General features: G+C 52.2%; 8 protein-coding genes across 8 annotated transcripts; 6 read left to right on the forward strand and 2 right to left on the reverse strand.

Moving 5' to 3' along the window:
• Nucleotides 1-31: 31 nt before the first annotated feature.
• On the forward strand, nucleotides 32-667 carry N7477_007396 (translocation channel protein TIM22; the record flags this gene model as incomplete). The annotated part of the gene is made up of 3 exons (XM_056969059.1): nucleotides 32-127; nucleotides 180-275; nucleotides 332-667. 3 exons carry the CDS (start codon nucleotides 32-34, stop codon nucleotides 665-667), a joined length of 528 nt encoding a protein of 175 aa, XP_056819091.1.
• A 1597-nt stretch (nucleotides 668-2264) lies between these two features.
• N7477_007397 (uncharacterized protein) lies at nucleotides 2265-3490 on the forward strand (the record flags this gene model as incomplete). Its single annotated transcript, XM_056969060.1, has 4 exons — nucleotides 2265-2645; nucleotides 2722-2852; nucleotides 2921-3103; nucleotides 3337-3490. 4 exons carry the CDS (start codon nucleotides 2265-2267, stop codon nucleotides 3488-3490), a joined length of 849 nt encoding a protein of 282 aa, XP_056819092.1.
• A 150-nt stretch (nucleotides 3491-3640) lies between these two features.
• Nucleotides 3641-4813, reverse strand: N7477_007398 (cysteine synthase A; the record flags this gene model as incomplete). Its single annotated transcript, XM_056969061.1, has 3 exons — nucleotides 3641-4204; nucleotides 4278-4639; nucleotides 4696-4813. The coding sequence occupies 3 exons, from the start codon at nucleotides 4811-4813 to the stop codon at nucleotides 3641-3643; spliced, it is 1044 nt and encodes a 347-aa protein (XP_056819093.1).
• Nucleotides 4814-5040: 227 nt separating this feature from the next.
• Nucleotides 5041-8547, forward strand: N7477_007399 (condensin subunit YCG1; the record flags this gene model as incomplete). The annotated part of the gene is given in 4 exon segments (XM_056969062.1): nucleotides 5041-5090; nucleotides 5101-5443; nucleotides 5487-7097; nucleotides 7153-8547. The coding sequence occupies 4 exon segments, from the start codon at nucleotides 5041-5043 to the stop codon at nucleotides 8545-8547; spliced, it is 3399 nt and encodes a 1132-aa protein (XP_056819094.1).
• A 2515-nt stretch (nucleotides 8548-11062) lies between these two features.
• Nucleotides 11063-13043, forward strand: N7477_007400 (putative RNA binding protein (Arp); the record flags this gene model as incomplete). Its single annotated transcript, XM_056969063.1, has 4 exons — nucleotides 11063-11218; nucleotides 11296-11353; nucleotides 11413-12746; nucleotides 12783-13043. 4 exons carry the CDS (start codon nucleotides 11063-11065, stop codon nucleotides 13041-13043), a joined length of 1809 nt encoding a protein of 602 aa, XP_056819095.1.
• A 1267-nt stretch (nucleotides 13044-14310) lies between these two features.
• pre6 (proteasome core particle subunit alpha 4) lies at nucleotides 14311-15422 on the forward strand (the record flags this gene model as incomplete). The annotated part of the gene is made up of 5 exons (XM_056969064.1): nucleotides 14311-14338; nucleotides 14421-14427; nucleotides 14485-14537; nucleotides 14648-15035; nucleotides 15101-15422. 5 exons carry the CDS (start codon nucleotides 14311-14313, stop codon nucleotides 15420-15422), a joined length of 798 nt encoding a protein of 265 aa, XP_056819096.1.
• Nucleotides 15423-15648: 226 nt separating this feature from the next.
• On the reverse strand, nucleotides 15649-16358 carry N7477_007402 (CHY zinc finger protein; the record flags this gene model as incomplete). The annotated part of the gene is made up of 6 exons (XM_056969065.1): nucleotides 15649-15730; nucleotides 15786-15887; nucleotides 15949-16010; nucleotides 16077-16150; nucleotides 16207-16250; nucleotides 16354-16358. The coding sequence occupies 6 exons, from the start codon at nucleotides 16356-16358 to the stop codon at nucleotides 15649-15651; spliced, it is 369 nt and encodes a 122-aa protein (XP_056819097.1).
• Nucleotides 16359-16728: 370 nt separating this feature from the next.
• Nucleotides 16729-20581, forward strand: N7477_007403 (putative inositol polyphosphate phosphatase; the record flags this gene model as incomplete). The annotated part of the gene is made up of 6 exons (XM_056969066.1): nucleotides 16729-16776; nucleotides 16831-17950; nucleotides 18012-19157; nucleotides 19211-19420; nucleotides 19475-20459; nucleotides 20512-20581. 6 exons carry the CDS (start codon nucleotides 16729-16731, stop codon nucleotides 20579-20581), a joined length of 3579 nt encoding a protein of 1192 aa, XP_056819098.1.
• Between the last annotated feature and the right edge of the window lie 245 nt (nucleotides 20582-20826).

Genomic DNA, 20826 nt, shown 5'->3' on the forward strand with positions numbered 1-20826 from the left:
CTTAAATTTCGACCTTGAACGCGCCTTCGTCATGAGTGTCCCCGGTATGCCGATGATGGGTGGCCTCGGCGGTGCTGGCAACCAGACCGCCGGAATGAATGAGCAGGAAGCAGCCATGGTGAAGATGGTATGTCTCACGTCACGCGTCACGAAACGCGCATTCACTAATGTTCGACCAGATGCAAGCTGGTATGGAGTCGTGTCCAGTGAAGACAGTCATCTCCGGTACAATGGGATTCGGTCTCGGAGGTGCCTTCGGTCTCTTCATGGCCAGTGTAAGTCCCCAAAGTTCTTTGCTTCAAACTTGAAAGTCTAACCATCCCGCGCTTAGATGTCCTACGACTCTCCCCTCACCCCCCAAGGTCGCGCGATCTCCGACCTCCCGTGGCGCGAGCAAGTCCGTCGCGGATTCAAGGATATGGGTTCCCGCTCTTGGTCCTCTGCTAAGAACTTCGGTATCGTCGGCGCGCTTTACTCCGGCACCGAATGCTGTATTGAGGGTCTCCGCGCGAAGAACGACTTGACCAACAGCGTCGCGGCGGGCTGTATCACCGGTGGCATCCTCGGTGCCAAGGCCGGTCCGCAGGCAGCTGCCTTTGGTTGCGCTGGTTTTGCGGCGTTCAGTGCTGCTATCGATGCTTACATGAGAATGCCCGAGTCGGATTAAGCTCGGTGTTTTGAATGCGGTGTTCGGTTCGACTGGCCTACCTTTGAAGATTGCGATGTCAACTTCCGCTTTTCTTCGATTTGTATATCTTCTGCGGCGCTTGGCGACTTGGAATAGAGGGAGCATAGAAGGCGTTTGGGTTGTTTATTTTGTGGCACCATCTTGTTGTCTTGCTCTGGATCATAGATTCAGGAAGGCTTAATTCGCCTTTCGCGGTGGGGTTGTCTTCGGAGCTGCACCGGACGAGCTGAGTTATGGAAATAGCTTGGCTTGGCATATTGCATTGCGTTCCTGAGAGCTGGGAACTCGTGTGTCTTGTTTTTTGGTGGGTTTAACGTTACCCGTGTATTATATCTGCTTGTTCTACGTGAACATATTAGAGCCCTATCGGGAAAATTCTCCATCTCATCTTTGATACCCATTCAAGTTTTGAAACCAGTCAGGTCGATGACAGTACCTTGGCATCTATAACTATCGGCCAGGCATTAATAGAAGAAGCTAATGACTGTCAACCTGCCCATGGACTGTCGTACATAGCGGGCCCAAGAGTACATCATTCAATGAAAATTGGAGTTGGAAACATGACTGATACGGTGGAATACAGATCTCTCTATCGCTTGTAGACTGTTTCAGTCAAGAGTTGATGCGAATATGCTAGAGCACACAAGGCCTCATTGCACTAGTGCAAAATTGATAAACTTTTATTTGTTTATAGAGATGTAATCATAAGTCTATACTTTCAAGTCGCTGGTCATGTGTCGAAACAGAATGTGTCATGTATCTAGGCAATACGGCCCGGGAGAAATCTTAGAAAATGTAGGGCCAAAATGCCGTATACTTATGTAGAGTCGTCCAGTAGAGGGCATCGCCGACCACTCCGAAGTAGACTCCTCAATAGGCTCTTCGGCGACGCAGCGATCACACCGACACAAAAAGCGGAATGACTTTCGAAGATGCGTGCGGCGTGAGTCGAGGTCTTTGTATCTCGTCAAGTCGAAGTAGGAGATGCAGCATTCCTGGCCGGGATGAATATGGCGAGATGCGGTAAAAACCATGCGGCCTTCGTCATCAGGTTTATGAATGATCTTCGACGGAGTCAGTAATTATGTTTCCATAAGGTGAGTCGAGAGACATACATTTGGTACACATGAATGATTAGCAATTGCCGCCGTAGGATAAACGGCTGCGGCAAACTGCTCTCCCCTATCAATCGGGGACAAGGTGGAGGATAATGGCCCGTTTCTCTGGGATAGAGACCGAATGAATTGGCCTCTTCTTGGCAGATCAGATGCAGCATCCGATCCATATTCAACCCGTGGGATAGAGCCGGGCTGTGCTTCAGATACTTCTTCGCAAGAGTTGTCCAGGACTTGACCTGATCATGGGACCAGGTTCCAGCGGATCCGCACAACGAGTCAATGGCCTCCCAGCCATATTTATATGGAGGTTTTGATCCAGTGGCAGGTGTCTTTTCTTGCAGTTCCACATGTCGAGAGGCAAGCAGACGGACAATCAGCCAAAGCATGCCAAAATCGTATTCTCCTCTTTTACTTCGTATTGACTCTGCATATCTCTTGAGCCAAGCGCATTCAAAGTCATGTCGAGACTTATCAGCGTCTCTACAGGTGCTGCTGCACCATACCACATCTTGAATGCAACAATTCAGACATGGATATCTGCCATTGTCGCAAGGAGCTCGACGATTGCAGGCAGGATTGCTGCAAATCAGGTGCTCATTGACCTCGGGCTCATCAACGACGGGAATCACCGCATAGGGCCGGTCGATGAGAAGACAGGCTCCTTTCGGGATATAATGGGATGCACGGAATTGACGGCCTTTGACGGGATCAAGGCTCTCAATCAAGTGTGGGTGGATCCAAGACTGCTTTTGGGACCTGTCTACTGTCTCTGGCTCGACGGTGAGATATACGACTTGAGACATGGCGTAGGTGATGCCCAAGGGGGCTTTCTAGAGCGGGTATTTTTTTTTTATTTTTTCCTTTTACGAAGTCGGAGTTGAGGCCCGGCAAAATCTTTGGAATGGGGGTCTTCAGAACCACAATGTTGAGGGTTCCGCCTGTGGGGCGAATATTCGCCATTGTGAAGGGGAAGTAGCCAATCTCATCGCTATCCGCGATCCCGAGATGAAGTTTTATCCCAAGCGACTGTCGTTGATTGGCGGCCGGTATGCATCCCCTTCAAGGGCCTTGTTTCATTGGTCGATCTCTATTTTGATCTTGAGCTCAATTCTAGTTTCAGATGCACGTCTGGGATAGGTTTTGAGAAAGGAAAGTCTATCAGGTCTTTTGTCAGCGAATCTTCTACAATTCACAAGAACTATCATCTGACAAAGACTACAATTGGACGCGAGAGACAAAACAAGACACCGAGAGAAAAGGAGAAACAGAGAAAGGCAGAAAGGGAGAAAGAGTATGGGTAAGTGTGTATAATTGCCTATATTGCCAAATCCAGTCAGTATGCCCTATTTACTTGCTCCACCTCACCATGAATCAGATCGCTGGCGGCAGGTTTCACATTCATGACATTCAGAGCTAGCAGCCAACGTCGCCGCAATGAAGCTGGTAAAGATCATCACAGGTAAAGGTTCATCAAGTTCACGCAGAGACAAATGCGAGACTTGTCTTTCCTAAGTGGCTCTGCATGTCTAGCGCCGGTGGGTTGGCAGATAATGCCAGCTACTGGAAGACACCACAATTAATCCTCTATGGAGAACTCAATCATCAAGATCCTTGCTCTGAAGCCTTTGCTGCGTTCAACACCCTCATTTTTGCAGTCTGTTCAGACTACACTGCTCATTTCTAGATGAAGGCCATTGAAACCCGAACCCTGGAGCTGCTTTTGTGGCGACCCTACGGCCCCTATCCTTTTACATGACTGAGGTGCTAAACTAGTAAAGCGAAGAGGTATGCTCAAAGTACAGTTTTATTCACATTTCATACAATTGTTTCAGATCTAGGGCAGCACAATGTACTTCTCCAGGTGCTTGGGAATAGCACTGCGAAGGTTCTTGCTCTCCAGCCAGGTGTTGGAGAACAACCGGTCGGCGTAACGGTAAGCGCCATCGCACAGAATGGTAACAACGGTGTTACCCTTGCCCAGCTTCTCAGCAATCTCCTTCGCAGCCACAACGTTAAGGGCGGAGCTAGCACCGAGGTACAGGCCTTCTTCATCCAGGCAGCGGTAGACCATCTCAATGGACTTCTCGTCACTGATATTCAGCGAGCCATCGAGTAGGTCAATATCAGGCTTCAGGTTGTCTGTGACACGGCCCTGGCCAATACCCTCGGTGATACTGCCACCAGAGCGGTCGGTCAGCTTCCCGCCACTTTGGATGTAGCTGTGCAAAACACTGCCCGGCGGGTCGGCCAAGAAACACTTGACTTTGCCATTGCTAGTATCCTTGAGATAGCGAGTAATACCAGCCAGGGTACCACCAGTTCCGGTAGCGCAAGTGAAAGCGTCAATCTTGCCGCCGGTCTGGGCCCACAATTCAGGGCCGGTAGTCTCAATGTGCGCCTGGCGGTTGGCAATGTTGTCGAATTGGTTGGTCCAGACGGCATTTTCTCAGGGATTCTGCATGCCGGCGCGCCTGGTGGTTGTAATTTTGCGGGTTATCGAATGCGACAGCGGGAACTGGGTACACTTCGGCGCCCAGCAGGCGAAGCAGATCAATCTTGCCCTGTGACTGAGTGTTGGGCATGTAAATGACCAGCTTGTAGCCCTTCGACCGACAGACATGGGCTAGACCAATACCGGTATTTCCGGCGGTGCCCTCAACCACCGTACCACCCGGCTTGAGCAGTCCCTTCTCTTCAGCGTTCTTGACCACGAACAGAGCAGCTCGGTCCTTCACACTCCCACCGGGGTTCTGGAACTCCGCCTTGCCCAATATATTGCAGCCAGTCTGCTCCGACAGCTTCTTTAAGCGAATTAGAGGGGTGTTCCCAATTGCTATGCGACATGTCAGATCAATCAGGGCTAAAGCCGTACCGAAGCTCAAGACATACCCTCTGTCAGGCCATTGACGACGCCTTGCGCCGTTGACACGCGGTTGCAATAAGCAGTCGACCCCTCAGCGGCACGGAGGGCCGTCGTGCCAAAGCGACGAATGCCTTGACGGAACATCTTGCACAAATGTAATGAAAGTAATGCAATGCAAGTCAATCAATTCAATGCAGTCGGCCGAGCAGCTCCGATGACCGGGCTGATTAATCACACCACGTGATCCTTATCGCTCCTTCCCCGTTTGGGCTGTTTGTTTACCGCCCGCACATCTCCTTGCCTCATCTGTGGATTCGTGACTGCCATGTTTTCTGTCCCTCATTAATTGCGCCTCGATATCAACACCCAGAATGCCCGGCCGCGTCGCCGCCCGCTCGACCTCCGCGACAACGCGCAGGTCGTCGGCACAGCCCTCAGCGGGCCGTGCCCCCCTCGGTGACCCCATCGTTCGCGATTCCCGAAGAAGCAGCACTGCCAACCGCCTCTCCAAACCTCCGCCGCGATGTCTGCGCCATCTTCGCCGATGCCCAGCGAGCAACAACTGGACATCGCAAGCTTGTTGTCCGCTTGCGCAAACTGCAAGAAATCAGTTGTGGCATCGTTCGGAAGAAGAAAGGAAAGGACCAGGATCAAGAAGAAATTGAGCTTCCAGAGGAGGAAACCGTTCCAGAGACAGAATTCAACGTCGAGGTGGGCCGTTGCCTGCTTCGCATCCTTCCGATTAAGAAGTCTGAGCCCGTCGGCGACCGCATTGTGCGATTTTTGGACACTTTCATAACACATGCATTCGAAAAAGGACAATGAGCTTTTCAGCTCGAACGAAGACGACGAGGATGAGTTGAGTAGGGAGACGCCCACTGCTCGACTTACTGCGAGCTTGATCAACCTCCTGGTGCCCATCCTATCTGCAAAGGACAAGATGGTCCGGTTCCGCGCCACCCAAATTGTCGCGCATATCGTCAACTGCCTGGAGTCCATCGATGATGAACTATACCACACAATTCGTCAAGGCCTGTTGAAGCGAATTCGTGATAAGGAGTCAGCCGTGCGTGTACAGGCCGTCTTTGGCCTTGCCCGGTTAGCCGGCAACGAGGGTGAGGAGGACAACGAAGCCAGCTCCTCTGCTCTTCTCGACAAATTGATGGACATCATGCAAAATGACACAAGTGCCGATGTCCGAAAGAATCTTCTCACCAACCTCCCGCTCTCCCCCGTTACCCTCCCGTACCTTCTCGAACGAGCTCGCGATCTCGATGCACCGACCCGACGTACATTGTACTCACGTCTATTGCCTACTCTGGGTGATTTCCGCCATCTGTCCCTATCTATGCGTGAAAAACTCCTTCGCTGGGGCTTGCGGGATCGCGATGAGAGCGTTCGCAAGGCGACTGGTAAATTGTTCTGTGACCGTTGGGTTGAAGACTGTGCTGGAACCAACCGCGACCCGAATGAGGGTGGAAACTCTCAACGGTCGCCTCCTGACTTGAATGCCCTGTTGGAACTGTTGGAAAGAATCGACGTTATCAACTCTGGAATGGAAAGCGGCATCGCCCACGAAGCCATGCGTGCCTTCTGGGAAGGTCGTCCTGATTACCGGGAAGCTGTTGTCTTTGACGAGCCTTTCTGGGAATCCCTCACTGGCGAGTCGGCCTTCCTCCTGCGGTCATTCAATGATTTCTGCCGCGTCGAGAACGAGGGTAAATATGAAGATCTCGCGGACGAAAAGATGCCTGAAGTTACAGCGCTTGCCTACTTCCTCTCCAAGTACATGACTGAGCTTTTGCAACGGAAAAAGCAACTAAAGGATTCCAGTGAAGCCAATGATGAAGATGCGGTAGAGCAGGAATTCGTCGTGGAGCAACTCTTGCACATCGCGATCACTCTGGATTACAGTGACGAGGTGGGCCGCCGGAAGATGTTCTCTCTACTCAGAGAGTCGTTGGCTGTACCAGAACTTCCAGAAGAATGCACGAAGCTCGCTGTGGAGACATTGCGATGTGTCTGTGGACCCGATCGCACAGGCGAAAGCGAATTCTGCAGCGTTGTTCTAGAAGCCATTGCCGAGGTCCATGATACTATCGCCACGGAAGACAGCTTTGTGTCGGCCAGATCTGAAATCAGCGACGACGCGAGCAGCCGACACCGGTCTGAGACACCGGGCGAAGAAGAGCCAACGCCCTTCAACAAGGAAGAAGCCAAGGCAAAGATTGTTCGTGAGATTGTGGTCAACATGAAGTGTCTCCACATCGCCCAATGCATGCTTCAGAATGTTGAAGGAAACCTGCAGCAGAACATGAACCTGGTGACTATGCTGAACAATCTTGTTGTTCCCGCAGTACGGAGCCATGAGGCCCCTATCCGTGAGCGTGGTCTCTATTGCTTAGGTCTTTGCTGTCTTCTCGACAAGGTCGGTTTAAAATCCATACAAGATGAGATCTTTAACTAATTAATCCCCATTGCAGAACCTTGCTGAGGAAAACATGACTCTTTTCATCCACTGCTACAGCAAGGGCCATGAAGGCCTTCAAGTCACCGCATTGCAGATCATTTGCGACATGATCACAACGCACCCTTCGCTCCTCGCCCCAGTGACTCAGTCTGACGGCGAGACCGTGACCCCGCCTGCTATCCAGAAGCCTTTGCTTAAAGTGTTCTCACGTGCACTCAAAGCAAACTCTCCCCCAAGCGTGCAATCCGGCGCGGCTTCAGCGTTGTCAAAGTTATTGCTTACCAGTACTTTCGAACCCACTGGGCCGAATGTCCCCCCCGCCATTCAGGAATATAATCAAAACGCAGTTGAAACGTTGCTGCAGAGCCTTGTGGTGTCTTTCTTCCACCCTCGCACGAAAGAAAACCCTGCCCTTCGTCAATCACTGGCATACTTCTTCCCCGTTTACTGTCATTCACGACTGGAAAATACCCAGCATATGCGGCGGGTTGCAGTACCCGTGGTCCGTGCAGTCGTGAACGCCGCCGAGGAGCATTATTCGCTTGAGGCTGAGGAGGATAGCGATGGCGAGGTTGACGAGAGCATTGGCGAGCGCGAAATCAAGGCACTCGTGACCGGTGTCATCGGCATGCTGGCCGAGTGGACTGATGAGCGCCGAGTCGTTGGCTTAGGAGGCGAGCGCATTCTGGCAGGGGGCACCGCTAGCTCAAGTGCTTGTGGATGGGTGCACCTTGCCCTGGTCAAGGATATTCTGGAGCGTGTCTTGGGCGTCAGCGCTGGAACCAGTCGCTGCAACAAGGAAGAACGCAAATTGCTATTCTCCATGTTAAGCAAACTCTTTATTGCTGCTCCAACAGTCCCGTCTCGTGCTAGTTCTCGTCCTCCCGAGGGCGAAGATCAATTCCGTTCTAGCATCCGAAGCGCCACTGCGACTGGCGTTGAGATTGAGCCAGACAATGTCCAGCTCGCCGAGCAAGTCAAGCGGCTGCTTGATGAGACTATCGAGGAAGGTCTTGCTGCTGAGGCATCTAGCAGGAACGCCTTAGTCAAGGCCAAGAACTCTGTTTTGAAGATTCTCGCCGTTGCTCAGGATGCTCGTGCGGCGAGCGTACGCCCTCGTGCTGGTACGGAAGATAGTGACATTGGCAGCGTCCGCTCTGCTAGTGTCCGACGCTCCGTCGAGCCGACTACCCATCGCCGTGGGGTTTCTGTGGAGCCCTCTATCATGGAAGAAGATGAAGATGACAGTGTAATTCGTTCTGGCAGTGTGCGCCCGACTGTTGAAGGCGGCGTTGCTCGTAATCGCGTTGCCGTCGAGCCCAGCATCATGGAGGAAGAAGAAGAAGAAGAGGACGACCATGACACGAGCCGGGGAACAATTATCAAAGAAGAGACGGCTGATGAGTGATGATATTCGGGTCTGGCTTTAGGATGGCGTTAGTTGCATCTGGATTTTGGGTTGGCATCGATGGATAATCGATACTTAGTGGCTGGTTTTGGTTGTATATGACTTTCCATGTTGATTTCGTGCTTGCGGTGTCTGATACGAAATAACATGCTTTTGCACACTCTCATATGGCTGAATTCCGTATAGCCCTAACAAGGCAAAGATTGTAAATTTCTGGTTCTCTTTGGTTCTCTTTGTGTTTCAGTATCGCTTATCGACATCTCTTCCTTGATTTCTGGAGTGAGAAGTTGAAAGAGGCCAACGCCTGATTGAGGCGCAACGGCTTTTTTGGTGGCATTTGAGCCTTCGACACGTCTAAGAAAGACAACCCGGATCCCACCTTTCGATATTGCATTCACATAAATGCAAAGAGCTTCTAAAGACCAGTAATACTACTCAAGAGGAAGAAGTAGATTCTTTCGGGAGCCGTACATTTTCGAGACGACTGATTAAATTAGAAAGAATAGAGGGGCCAATGTAAGAGATCTTCTGCGCTGGTGTCGGGGAACACATCATCGAATCAATCCGAGCATCCTACAATCCTCTCTCTTGGATTCCCGAGCTACTTTCACTTCTTTCAAGAATCCGTCTACACCTCCCTTGTCACCCCCTCGTATCACTTATGCATACCTTCACTAGGACCCTGACATCTTGTGTCGAGCCTGGGAAAGATCAAATCTCGGAATCTCCTTTTTTTCAATTCAGCTCAGGGAGTTCCGACCAGGCAGTTCCAAGTGCTACCTCTCATGGTCCCATATGAACCAAGACCGTCCAGGGTCACTGGTTCTTTGACAGTCAATTACTTCTCTCCATGCTCTTTCCGATTGACTTGACTTCAAAATTGAGAGAAATAAGGGATTCGTACATTTGTTGACTTTATGAAGCCTTCTTTCTGATGATAGATTGAAAATGGTACAATTCTTCGCTGGGGTGTCTGGCTGTTTCTTGGGGGCAGTCAACCAATTGACCCAGCACAGTAAAAAGAACAAAATTAAACTGACTAACATCTGCATCAATCGCTTCAAATATGAACCACCATTCTCAGGAGACTTTACCGTGATGACCAGCAATATGTCTTTGTTTTATGCGGGCGAACAATAGCTCGGTCGCCATTTCCGGCCCAATTCTGATAGCATGGCGAAGCGCCGCGGTGACAGCAGACTTAAGTGGAGTATGTCATTTCAGATTATTCAAACATCCTGAAAATAGGCTTGATCTAGCATGTCGAGTCAACGGGTCGAGGATGTAGTGCCAACACAGTAAGATATACGCTATATTATTACTAATGATATTAGACGGATATGAGTAGCCCGTAAGATTGCAGCCTTTGGCCCCCGGGAACTGAAGAGATGCAGAATAAGTCTCGATGACGCGGGTTCTAATGATGCAAGAGTCCGAGGGGAGGAATTTGAGTTTCATTCTCATTCTCGGGATTGGATGGGGTTTGGTGTACAGGCTCTACACGGTCGAAGATGTTTTGACTGATTCCCCCGGAATTCTTGACCTCCTTTGGCCCTCCCAAGTCGGGTCTGTAGCCAAAGCACCGAGGCGAAACATGAAGGCTGGGAAAGCAAGTAGCCAAGGACTTGAATCTTGAGGACCTGCTGCGGGTGCACTATGAACAATGCAATATGAACCAGAGAGGCATTCCATGAAAGAACCATTGAATCAGAAGGAAGTGACCACGGTTATCGTCAGGTACGCCACGTGATTATCCTCCCCGTTCTTCCAAACCACTCGTGGGTAGAAGTCTGAATATCCTCCTGTCTACCTATGGGATTCTCTAGATACGTTATCTTGCCTATATTTACGTTCAAGTACTTTCGACGGAGAGTCCCCGGCTCTCGGTCGCAGCCTAGTTGACTCGCAAGCATGGGCCCATTCCTAGATTTCTGACAGGGGTCCCCACTTACGGAATGCCAGAAGTCAGTCGCATACTCACATAGGTACCTTGCTACCTGGAGGTCTCCCAGGCTAGCTAAACTAAATGTGGCCTGGAATTAATTAGCGGCGACTCGCGCGAAATCCGTGAGACGGACAGGGATGGACTGTTGGGGTTGCACACGGCCCAGAGGTAGGATGGGCAAAAGTGAACTCAGGTTAGGGGGAGGGGGGTGGGGGAGTGGAATTGAGGAGAGGGAAAGAAAGAGTCAGCTCCGAGCTGCACGAGCTGTACATATGGCTGAACTCTAGAACCTGCGAGTAGGTGAAATGAAGTAGAAATAGACCGTGGTCCAATCTCCGCCCCGTGAAGCCCGAAAATCTCCACCGAGTTGCCTCGTTTCTTCCTTCCCCCCCCCTCTCTCCTTTCTCCCTCCTTGGGCTTCTCTTTTCCATCTCTCCGCCACGACCCCCTGTTTGTCGTGTTTTGTCTTCTGCTTCCTTGCAGAGACTTTTTCTCTCTCTCTCCTCCCCTCCCTTTCTCCTCCCCTCCGGGCCTCCCCCCTGCTGCTCCGTTGGCAGCGACAAGTCAGAGATGGCGGCCGTTTCAGCACCCACTCCGAAGCTGGATCGCTACATTGTCATCCACGTTGCAACCACCTGTGACGAACATGGCGTCTATGTCACCAAGGATTCGGCTGAGGTGATTGAATTGGGATGGATTCTCTTGGACTCCAAGACTTGTGAGGAGGTACATTGCTCCGTCCCCGGTTTTCCCGATCAACGAGGGAGGAAAAAAAAATCTAACGATGATCTTCAATTCTATAGTTGCACCGTGAAAGCGTCCTTGTCAAGCCGGTCAACACTCCTATCACGCCGCTGTGCAGTAAGCTTGTGCCAACAAACCCCCGTTGCCTTCCAATTTCGCTGACCAATTTGTTACAGCGAGCTTGACTACCCTCACATGGGAGCACGTCCGCTCCGCAGGTACTTTCCGTGATGCCATCTCCCGATTCGATGCCTTCGCCCAGGAACACCTCACTAGCAAGCAGCTTGAATTTGCCTTTGTCACATTGGATTCGTGGGATCTGCGCGTACAGCTGCCCCGCGAGGCTCGTGACAAGGCAGTCGTTCTGCCCGCATATCTGCAGCACTCCCGAACCTTCGACCTGCGCACCGAATATCAACGCTGGCAAACCCACCACCCCGAGTCGCTGCCCTTCGGTCCCAGCTCCCTTTCTAACATCTGCGCCGCCCTCGAGGTCGAGCCCGTTCAGTCCTCGGCCCCCATCAAGCACAACCTCCCCTTCCACTTGCAAGCATTGGCCCCCGCTTCGCCGCGCCGCGCCATGGAGGAGTCGATTACTCTCGCTCGGGTACTCCGCGGTCTGATCCGCAAGTCGCAGCCACCCCACGAGCACCCTGAGATCCTGACTCGTCCAATGGATGCTCACGCCGATGTTCGCGCCTTCCTTGCCGAGCGTAGCAAGGTCCTTCACCTCAGTGGCCTGCCCCACGACACCACTCAGTCGGAACTGGAGAGCTGGTTCACTCAATTCGGTGGTCGGCCAATTGCCTTTTGGACTCTTCGGACTCCGGACCAGCACAAGCCCACGGGCACCGGCTTCGCCGTGTTCTCGTCCCACGAGGAGGCTGCCGAGAGCCTGTGCATGAATGGCCGTGCCTTGAACGAGAAGGCTATTGAAGTTTCACCTTCCTCCAGTCGGGTTCTGGACAGGGCTGCTGAGATTTTGACTCCCTTCCCGCCGTCTAAGAACCGTCCTCGTCCGGGTGACTGGACCTGCCCCTCGTGCGGTTTCTCTAACTTCCAGCGCCGCACGGCTTGCTTCCGTTGCTCGTTCCCCGCCATGGCGGCCACCCCCGACCCAATGGGCTACGGCTACGGCTACGGCCCGCCCAACATGATGCCTCCTCACATGGGCCACGGCCACGGCATGGGCCACTCTCGTGGTATGGGTGGCAATGGTGGCGTGGTTCCTTTCCGCGCCGGTGATTGGAAGTGTGGCTCCGAAGGATGTGGTTATCACAACTTCGCCAAGAACATCAACTGCTTGCGCTGTGGTGCTCCTCGCTCGGGTGCTGCCGTGGTGGCCGACTCGGCTTTCCCCTCCCCATGGACCCCCCATCACAATTCAACATGGGTCCCAATTCGATGGCGAGCACTCCCGCACCCGGTCCGTTCGCCTCGACTGCCAGCGGCTTCGGTGGTTTCAGTGGCCAATTTGGTGCTCCCCAGAACAATTACGCCCTCCCTGCCGGTGGGCTGAGCAACGGCCCTGGAGCTTACCCCCCAGATGGGTCAGGTAAACTCGGGATATGGATCGTCGGCCACCTCTCACTCCGCTGCTTCCTTCGCCAACCCTGCCACCCAGGCGGCTTTCAGCGGTGCCGACCACGGCGTTCCCTCCACCAGTGCCTCCAATGGTGCTTTCTACGGTAATGAGGGTTCCAGCGACCCCTTCGCGTTCTTGTCGTCCGGTCTAGGCGGCCTGACCGTCTCTGATGACGCTCATTCTCGTCGTAACGGTGCCGGCGCCAACAAGTCGCCTGCTTAAGTGCGGAGCGGCGTTTCACCTATTCAAAAAGCCCGACGAACTGGGCGGTCACACTTACGTTGTCCATATTGCAACCCTGTATTGTGGCAGGTATATGCGTTGGTTGATATTCGTTGATACGCATTTGTATAAGGGATTCATGCGGTTCCGGTGCATCGGGTTGGAAGGAGCAGGCGGGTAGCGTGTCGATGGTTCCGGATTTTTTCTCGCCTCGCCGTACTGTTGATTTTTTTTTTTTCGTTTTTCATTCTTTGTTTTATTTCCATTGAGCGGGTCCGCTCATCCCCTTGATTCCATCTCTGAGCTTGGTTTTATTTCATGGTTGTCTTTTTTTTGGTCTGCTTTTTATTGCAAGGATGGCGGCGACACCCCGGGGTTGGGTTTATTTTGGCCGTTGTTTGTTGAGGGTTTCGGACGCGAACGCATTGTGAGCCTGGGTTGCGCACTCGACCTGCTTTGCATTTTAGATCTTTTGTCGTCCCTTTCTGCGTTGGGTCATGGCAAGCGTCGGAGAAGTCAGGGTATTGATCGATCTCACGGATGGGATATACAATGGTTCGGACTCGGACTCGGACTCCGTTGGGGGTGTTGGGGGATTTCCTTTACTTGCGCCGGCATCGTGGATGTCTTTTTCGCCAGGCACTGTGAATGCAACAAAAAGATGGTTTTGTTCATATTCGATTCCATTTCGTGTATTTGTCTCGCCCGGTGGGTCTTGGATACTTTCACTGGGAGCTTCCCATCCTTCAATCGAGGGAATAGTATATGTCTGGAAATCTGTTTCATCTTTTCCGAGTAATTTGTGGCAATGACCACTAGCTGAGCGTATACCTTGCAATCTTGGCCCTATGTGAACAGAAATTACACAAGATGCATGGTTTAGGTTCATGCTGAAGGATATCCGAGCATCGGACCTTGGGGACCTCTCACATATTCTTCGACCACATGTCCATATAGTACATTGGAGAACTACAAAAAGATGCTTATTTCAACTCAGATTCCTGCAATCCATGATTTGAGGAATTGGAATGTCTATCGGACTCGCTCGTAAATACGAGAAAGTTGAAAGGTAATGTTACGGCGAGGCTGCGCTTCAGGCATCCGCAGGCTGTCGCGTCCACCGCCCGCCGGACCTCGTCATTGCTAAGGTAGCGTTCTCCCATCACGTTCTCCCAGCGCCCTCGTCCATTCTTCAGCCTCGATCGCCTGGATCTCCTGTACCTGCACTTTAATATCTTCGATCTGATTCCCTTGTTTCTGCGCTACAATGTCCGGCTACGACCGAGCTCTATCAGGTAAGCCAGCTAGCTCCCCCCAACCATCAGCTCCCTTTGCTCTAGTGCTCGACCTTGAATAAATCATGCTAACTCATCCTAGTGTTCAGGTACGATCACTGACCCCGAGCTCCAGCTATAGCGAACATTGTCTAACCCAGGCCCAGTCCCGATGGCCACGTCTTTCAGGTGGAATATGCCATGGAGGCCGTGAAGCGCGGTAAGACCACTTTCATCCCGACCACACAATAACAACTCTGGATCTCCTGACACTGAAGGGTCCATCACTGTTTCATGGCGAGCGGCTTGCTAATTGAGAATGATGTACAGGAACCTGTGCCGTCGGTGTCAAAGGAAAAGACATCGTTGTCCTCGGTTGCGAGAAGCGCTCCGCCCTCAAGCTCCAAGATACCCGCATTACCCCCTCGAAGATCGCCCTTGTTGATGACCACGTCTGCCTTGCGTTCGCCGGACTGAACGCTGATGCCCGCATCCTGATCGACAAAGCCCGGCTAGAGGCCCAGTCCCATCGTCTTACAGTCGAGGACCCCGTCACCATCGAATACATCACCAAGTACATTGCAAGCGTACAACAGAGATATACACAGAGCGGTGGTGTACGCCCATTTGGTATTAGTACTCTGGTTGTTGGCTTCGACCAGAACGACGGCACACCGCGCCTTTACCAAACCGAGCCTTCTGGCATTTACTCCGCTTGGTAGGTCTTCGTGGACTTTAGAATACCCTATGGAGACCATATGGCTAATTATTATTCGTGAGCAGGAAAGCGAACGCTATTGGCCGATCTAGCAAGACTGTCCGCGAGTTCCTTGAGCGCAATCATCAGGATGAGATGGACCGGGAGCAGACCATTCAGCTGACTATCAAGTCATTGCTTGAGGTCGTGCAGACCGGCGCCAAGAATATCGAAGTGGCCATCATGGCGCCCGGCAAGCGCGTAGAGATGCTGCCCGACGACCAGATCGAGGCCTACGTCAAGAGCATCGAGACCGAGAAGCAGGAAGAGGCAGCCAAGAAGAAGACCAGCCGGGGAGGTACCACCACAGCCGCCATTTTGACCCGGGGCGGCGAGTCGGCAGAGTAGGTCGATTCAACGATGTGTGCCAATTTATAGCGCTGGTCTTCTTTCTTCATGAGAACTTTAAAAACCACGAATTTCTACATCGTTCTTTCCGTACTGTACAACATATGGGTATCGATATCGCGGAGATCGGTCTGTCGCTTGAAATAACGGCCCGGATTATCGTAGTCAAGCACAAGAGCATCAGATCGTCAACATCATGAAATTGCATCCACGTAATGCACCCTCTCTAGCCCATGCGATCTGAGAGATCCTTGAATTGGAAGATGGACTTTTCTTGGTGGCCACGAACTCTGTCATCCTTGAGCATTCTGGCTACTGTTAGCATTCCGGTCAAGCCTGAGCGTGTGATTCCCTTGAGCGTACCGGTTGTCCATGCGCGCATCGTCACCCTCCACTTCCAGTCTCGCATTTGGCGTCAAGGCTTCGAGGACGAAGTGATTATCGCAGTGCGGACAGAACTCATCACTAAGAATCCCAGTCATGTCAGTCACGCATGCCCTTCCCCAGAAACGTGTGGTAGTCATACCTCTCCTCAAACTCAGCAGCATCCTTACGGAAGCACTTCTTGCATTTTTTGCATGCAAAGATCTATTCCGTACACGTTTAACATTTGCCATACCACCCAGTCTATGTCTCGGAAGGGTGGTGCCTTACCATCTCCTGAGCCTTCTGCAGCATGTGGGACTCTTGTTCTTGGTGGCATTCGGCACAATCGAACCATTTGCGACCTGACAGAATATACAAGTGAGCATCTGCATAACGCACGGGGTCTCGGAGAACGTACAGCAAGGGGAGCGAATAGCCACTTGCGCATTGAGGATGTGTTTACTGCGGGGTCGTTAGCTTCTAAACTTTTTTTTGGGAGGCTTGAAATTTGGAGGTGCTAGGTCAAGAGGGCTGGCTTGCAGAGAAAGACGAGGTCAAGACTTACCACATGGCGCAGAAAGGAGTGCCGGGTTGACGCGTAACCAGAGAATCAAAGAATAAGGACGTTGCGCAGGAACACGTTGATCTGCCACTCCCGTGATCCACCACTTTCGCTCCCCGCCACTTTATTTCATCTTCTCTCTACTTGCACCCCCTCTTCTACTTCTCTTTCTTTCTTGGTTTCGCGGCCCTCTGCGCCGCTTCTGATTGTCTGTTTTGGTCTTTTCCCCGAATTTCAAACCTTCCTGCCTTGGCCTACTCCTACTCCCAACTTTACCTTTTGACCCCAACACGACACGAGTTCCTTCCCAGGCTCCAGCAATCAAGCTTATGATCGATCCTACCGGCTGGTATCGGCGAAGGATCTACGTCTATGACTATGGAGGGAAACGGCATGGATCAGGAGAATGCGGATGAAGCTCCCACTGTACGCTATGGCTTGTTTCATGTTGCACGCGGACCTACTAACCCCGACATGCAGCGGAGACCGGTGTCCTCCTTACTATCTCACTTCGAAAACCTCTCGCACCGCAAAAGCCAATCCACTGTCGGAACCGGCCCCCATGACATTACCCAGCGCTTCTTGAGAACCCCCGAACCCGGCGATGATCCCCGGTCTTCAAGCCGCATCTCCTTGGATCTGCCTAGGCCGCATTCTCCCTGGAACGCAACGGCTGGCGAACGACAGGGACGTCGAAATGAACAAGCCAACGGCGAACAATCACGAGCTCGCGGATCTCCCGGAGCTCGATATGGCCGGCCCATCTCCGTGAACTTCAACCAGTCGTCACCACAGCTTGCGCCTACTTTGACCGTACACTCGCCCCAATCGCCGCCGCGGGGCCTTGAGCGGGAGCTACGTACTGCTCAACAGGATGATAATCGCATGGTTAGACCCTCAGTTCATCGAGCCAGAGAGTCTGTTTCTGCTGGTCCAGCTGCCTCTCGGCCCGTGACGCCGCAATACGGGTCTTCTGGTCCAGCGGGAGAGACTACTGCGCGTCTCTCACCCAATGCTCCAGGCTCCAATGGCACTAGCCCGCAATCGGAGCGAAAGTTAAAGAGCGCATCACTGCCACCGCCGGTGAACCGGGCAGACAAGCCCAAGATCCCGGCCAAGCCGGCAATGTTTTCCCATCCGGATACAAGCTCCTTAGCTCCTCGGCCTGATCCCACCTTGTCTGAAGGCCATGTGTCTCCATTCAGCACTCCTCCCAGTAGCCCAGAGAAGCCCTCAAACAAACCAGTTTCAGCTAGCAAGCCACGACCGTCGCCTTCACGGCCTGGGACTGAGCCTCCGGTTCGCCGCTCGTTTGATGAACGTCCACCCGCATCATCTATCTGTTCTAGGCAGGATGCTCGAGAAGTCGGCTTCTCTCGGACTCGTCCGGTTCCTGAGCCTTCACGGGCCACTAAACCTCTCATGGTGCAGATTCCGCCGACTTCGCCCGCGCCCCAGGAAACGTATACTGCTCCGCCGCTTTCTTCACAAAGGCTTCAGGCTAGCGACAATCCTCCTGATCGTCCCGGTCTTCCTCCAAGACCTACGCCGACTCCTCGCAGGGGGGGGATTCTCCCCTGCGCGAGATTCTCCAGCATCTGTAGCTAGCCCAGCCCAGATGACACCAATTGCACGATCTGCTCCTACTTACCCTCTTATAGGCGAGGCACCAATTCAGCGCGGCATCCAGCGACAGCAGTCCTTGCCTCGAGAATCACATTTATCATCAATATCACAAGAGCGCCGACTGGTGCGGACAGATACAGAAGAAGAAGAACTTCCTGTCGATGAAGTTAAGGTGTCACGAACCGATTATCCCGATTCCTCAAAGGCCAACCGGCGGCCTCCGCTCTTGAAATCAGGACCCAGGGAGATTTTGACACGGTACGACACCCGGCTACTCGCTGTATGCGGAAAATATGTGTGCACCACCGGATACTTGACCCGCGTTTGGGATCTCACCACCGGCGAGCAAGTTCTCAGCATCGGCCATGGAGAAACAGTGAAGAGTTTGTCTTTAGCTTTTAAGCCTGGAAATGGTCTTGATGATGAGGGTAAACGTATATGGCTCGGTACTAGCGCTGGAGAGCTGCACGAAGTCGACATTGCATCGCAATCCATTGTCGCTAGCCGAGCCTACCCATCTCGCAGAGAAGTCATCCAAATCTTACGCCATAAGAAGGAAATGTGGACTATAGATGATGAGGGCCGGTTATTAATCTGGCTGCCAGATGAGACTGGTGTTCCCAATTTACAGTACAGCTACCACAGTCCCCATGAGCGAGTGGCCCGTGGCCAATTCTCCATGGTGGTGGATGATAAACTTTGGCTGGCAGCAGGCAAATATGTTTATATCTACCGACCAAGCACGCGTGATGACTCCACATTCAAGGTCCTCAAGCGCCCATTAGGTCTGCAACATTCGGGTGACGTGACCTGTGGTACATATACCACTCAGGACGGTGGCCGTGTGTATCTTGGTCATGCGGACGGCAAAGTAACGGTTTACTCGTCCACCGACTATGCGTGTCTGGCTGTGGTCAATGTTAGCGTTTACAAGATCAATTGTCTCGGCTTTGTGGGTAACTATCTGTGGGCGGGCTACAAGACAGGTATGATCTACGTTTACGACACTAGGACAAACCCCTGGACCGTGAAAAAGGACTGGCGCGCGCATGACAGTCCTGTATGTGACTTTGTGCTGGACACGAGTAGCGTCTGGACGATCAACCGTTTGCAAGTGACATCCCTTGGCACTGACAATTGCATACGTCTATGGGATGGAATGCTGGAGGATGACTGGTTAGGTATGTTATCGGTCTCGTTGTGCCAATTTTCCACTGGGGCTAACATAAACAAGATGCTCGAATGCAAGACCGAGATGTCGAGTTTTGCAAATTCCGCGAATTGCGTACTGCTGTAATTACTTGGAATGCTGGTGCTTCAACCCCTGGTAGTTTGCGCACGTCTGATTTCATCCGCGAGGCTGTTCAACCAGAGAACTCTCCCGATATTGTGGTGTTTGGGTTCCAAGAACTTGTCGACCTCGAGAACAAGAAGATCACAGCGAGTACGTATATTGACTGCACTGTTTACGAATACATCTGCTAACCCATCTCTACAGAGAGTTTATTGAAGAGTAGCAAGAAGAAGGAGAATGGCGAGAAGGAGCACATGAGCCGGCAGTACCGGGTATGGGCTGACCATCTCACCCGAACTTTACACGAATGTATGCCTCTCGAGGAATCTTACGTGCTTCTCCACACTGCCAACATGGTGGGACTCTTCACCTGTGTGTTTGTCAAACATAACGAACGCCACAATATCAAGAGCATCAACGCCTCCGAGATTAAGCGGGGAATGGGTGGTTTGCATGGCAATAAGGTTTGTGGCGCCTCTCTTCGTGTCCTTGAGATCAAGCCTCTAATCTGTCACTTTCAGGGCGCTCTTGTCTTCCGCTTCGTGCTAGACGACAGCTCGATTTGCTTTGTCAATTGCCATCTCGCGGCTGGCCAAACACAAACCGCTCACCGTAACAACGACATCGCCGCGATCCTAGAAGCAGAACCTCTACCCGCCGAAACCAGTCCTACCACACGGGTGAATCAATACGCCAGTGGAGGTGACGGATCCATGATTATGGACCATGAGATCTGTATCTTAAATGGGGACCTGAACTACCGCATTGATTCCATCCCACGCAATGTCATTATTGACGCTGTCCGCCAAAACAACCTCTCAAAACTTCTCGAACGCGACCAACTTCTAGCATCTCGCCGCAAGAACCCCGGCTTCCGACTTCGCAGCTTCAATGAAGCCCCTATTACCTTTGCTCCGACATATAAATACGACGTCGGTACTGACCAGTACGATTCGAGCGACAAGAAGCGCTCCCCCGCCTGGTGTGACCGCATTCTCTACCGTGGAGCCGGCCGCGTCAAGCAGCTCGAGTATCGCCGACACGAGGTCCGTGCCTCCGACCACCGGCCTGTCAGTGCGACGTTCAAGATTCGCGTTAAAACAGTTCTGCCGCAGGAACGGGCGATTGCGTGGGAAGCATGTCAGCAGGAGTTCCAGGAAGAGAAACGACGGCTGGCTTCTGAAGCCAGGTAAGATATTGTTCCCGTCTTTTGATCTGTCATTCACTAACATCTTTCTCAGCATTGAATATCTCATTACTGTCCTCGGTACCGATCCTCGCCAAGCCCGTGCGCTGATCCTGAAGGGTTGATAAGTGGGCGACGTATCATGGACGCACAGGCATTTGCTCTTTTCTGATACCTGCGGATGTACATTAAAACAAGTAACGATTTTACGAATAGACATGTATCATGACTACCCAGACTTTCAATCTTCTGCTACAGTAGTATCACAGATGTGGGGAGGTGGCGAGAAGTCCGGGGTCTCGCAATTCCCTCAAATACAAACTGCAGCTATTAATTCTCAACCTTGCAGATAGTCTCCACGGGACTCGGG

The sequence above is a fragment of the Penicillium maclennaniae genome, assembly GCF_028827695.1.
Source record: "Penicillium maclennaniae strain IBT 15551 chromosome Unknown utg000007l:1.0-4884863.0:1.0-4888362.0, whole genome shotgun sequence".
Taxonomy (NCBI): Eukaryota; Fungi; Ascomycota; class Eurotiomycetes; order Eurotiales; family Aspergillaceae; genus Penicillium; species Penicillium maclennaniae.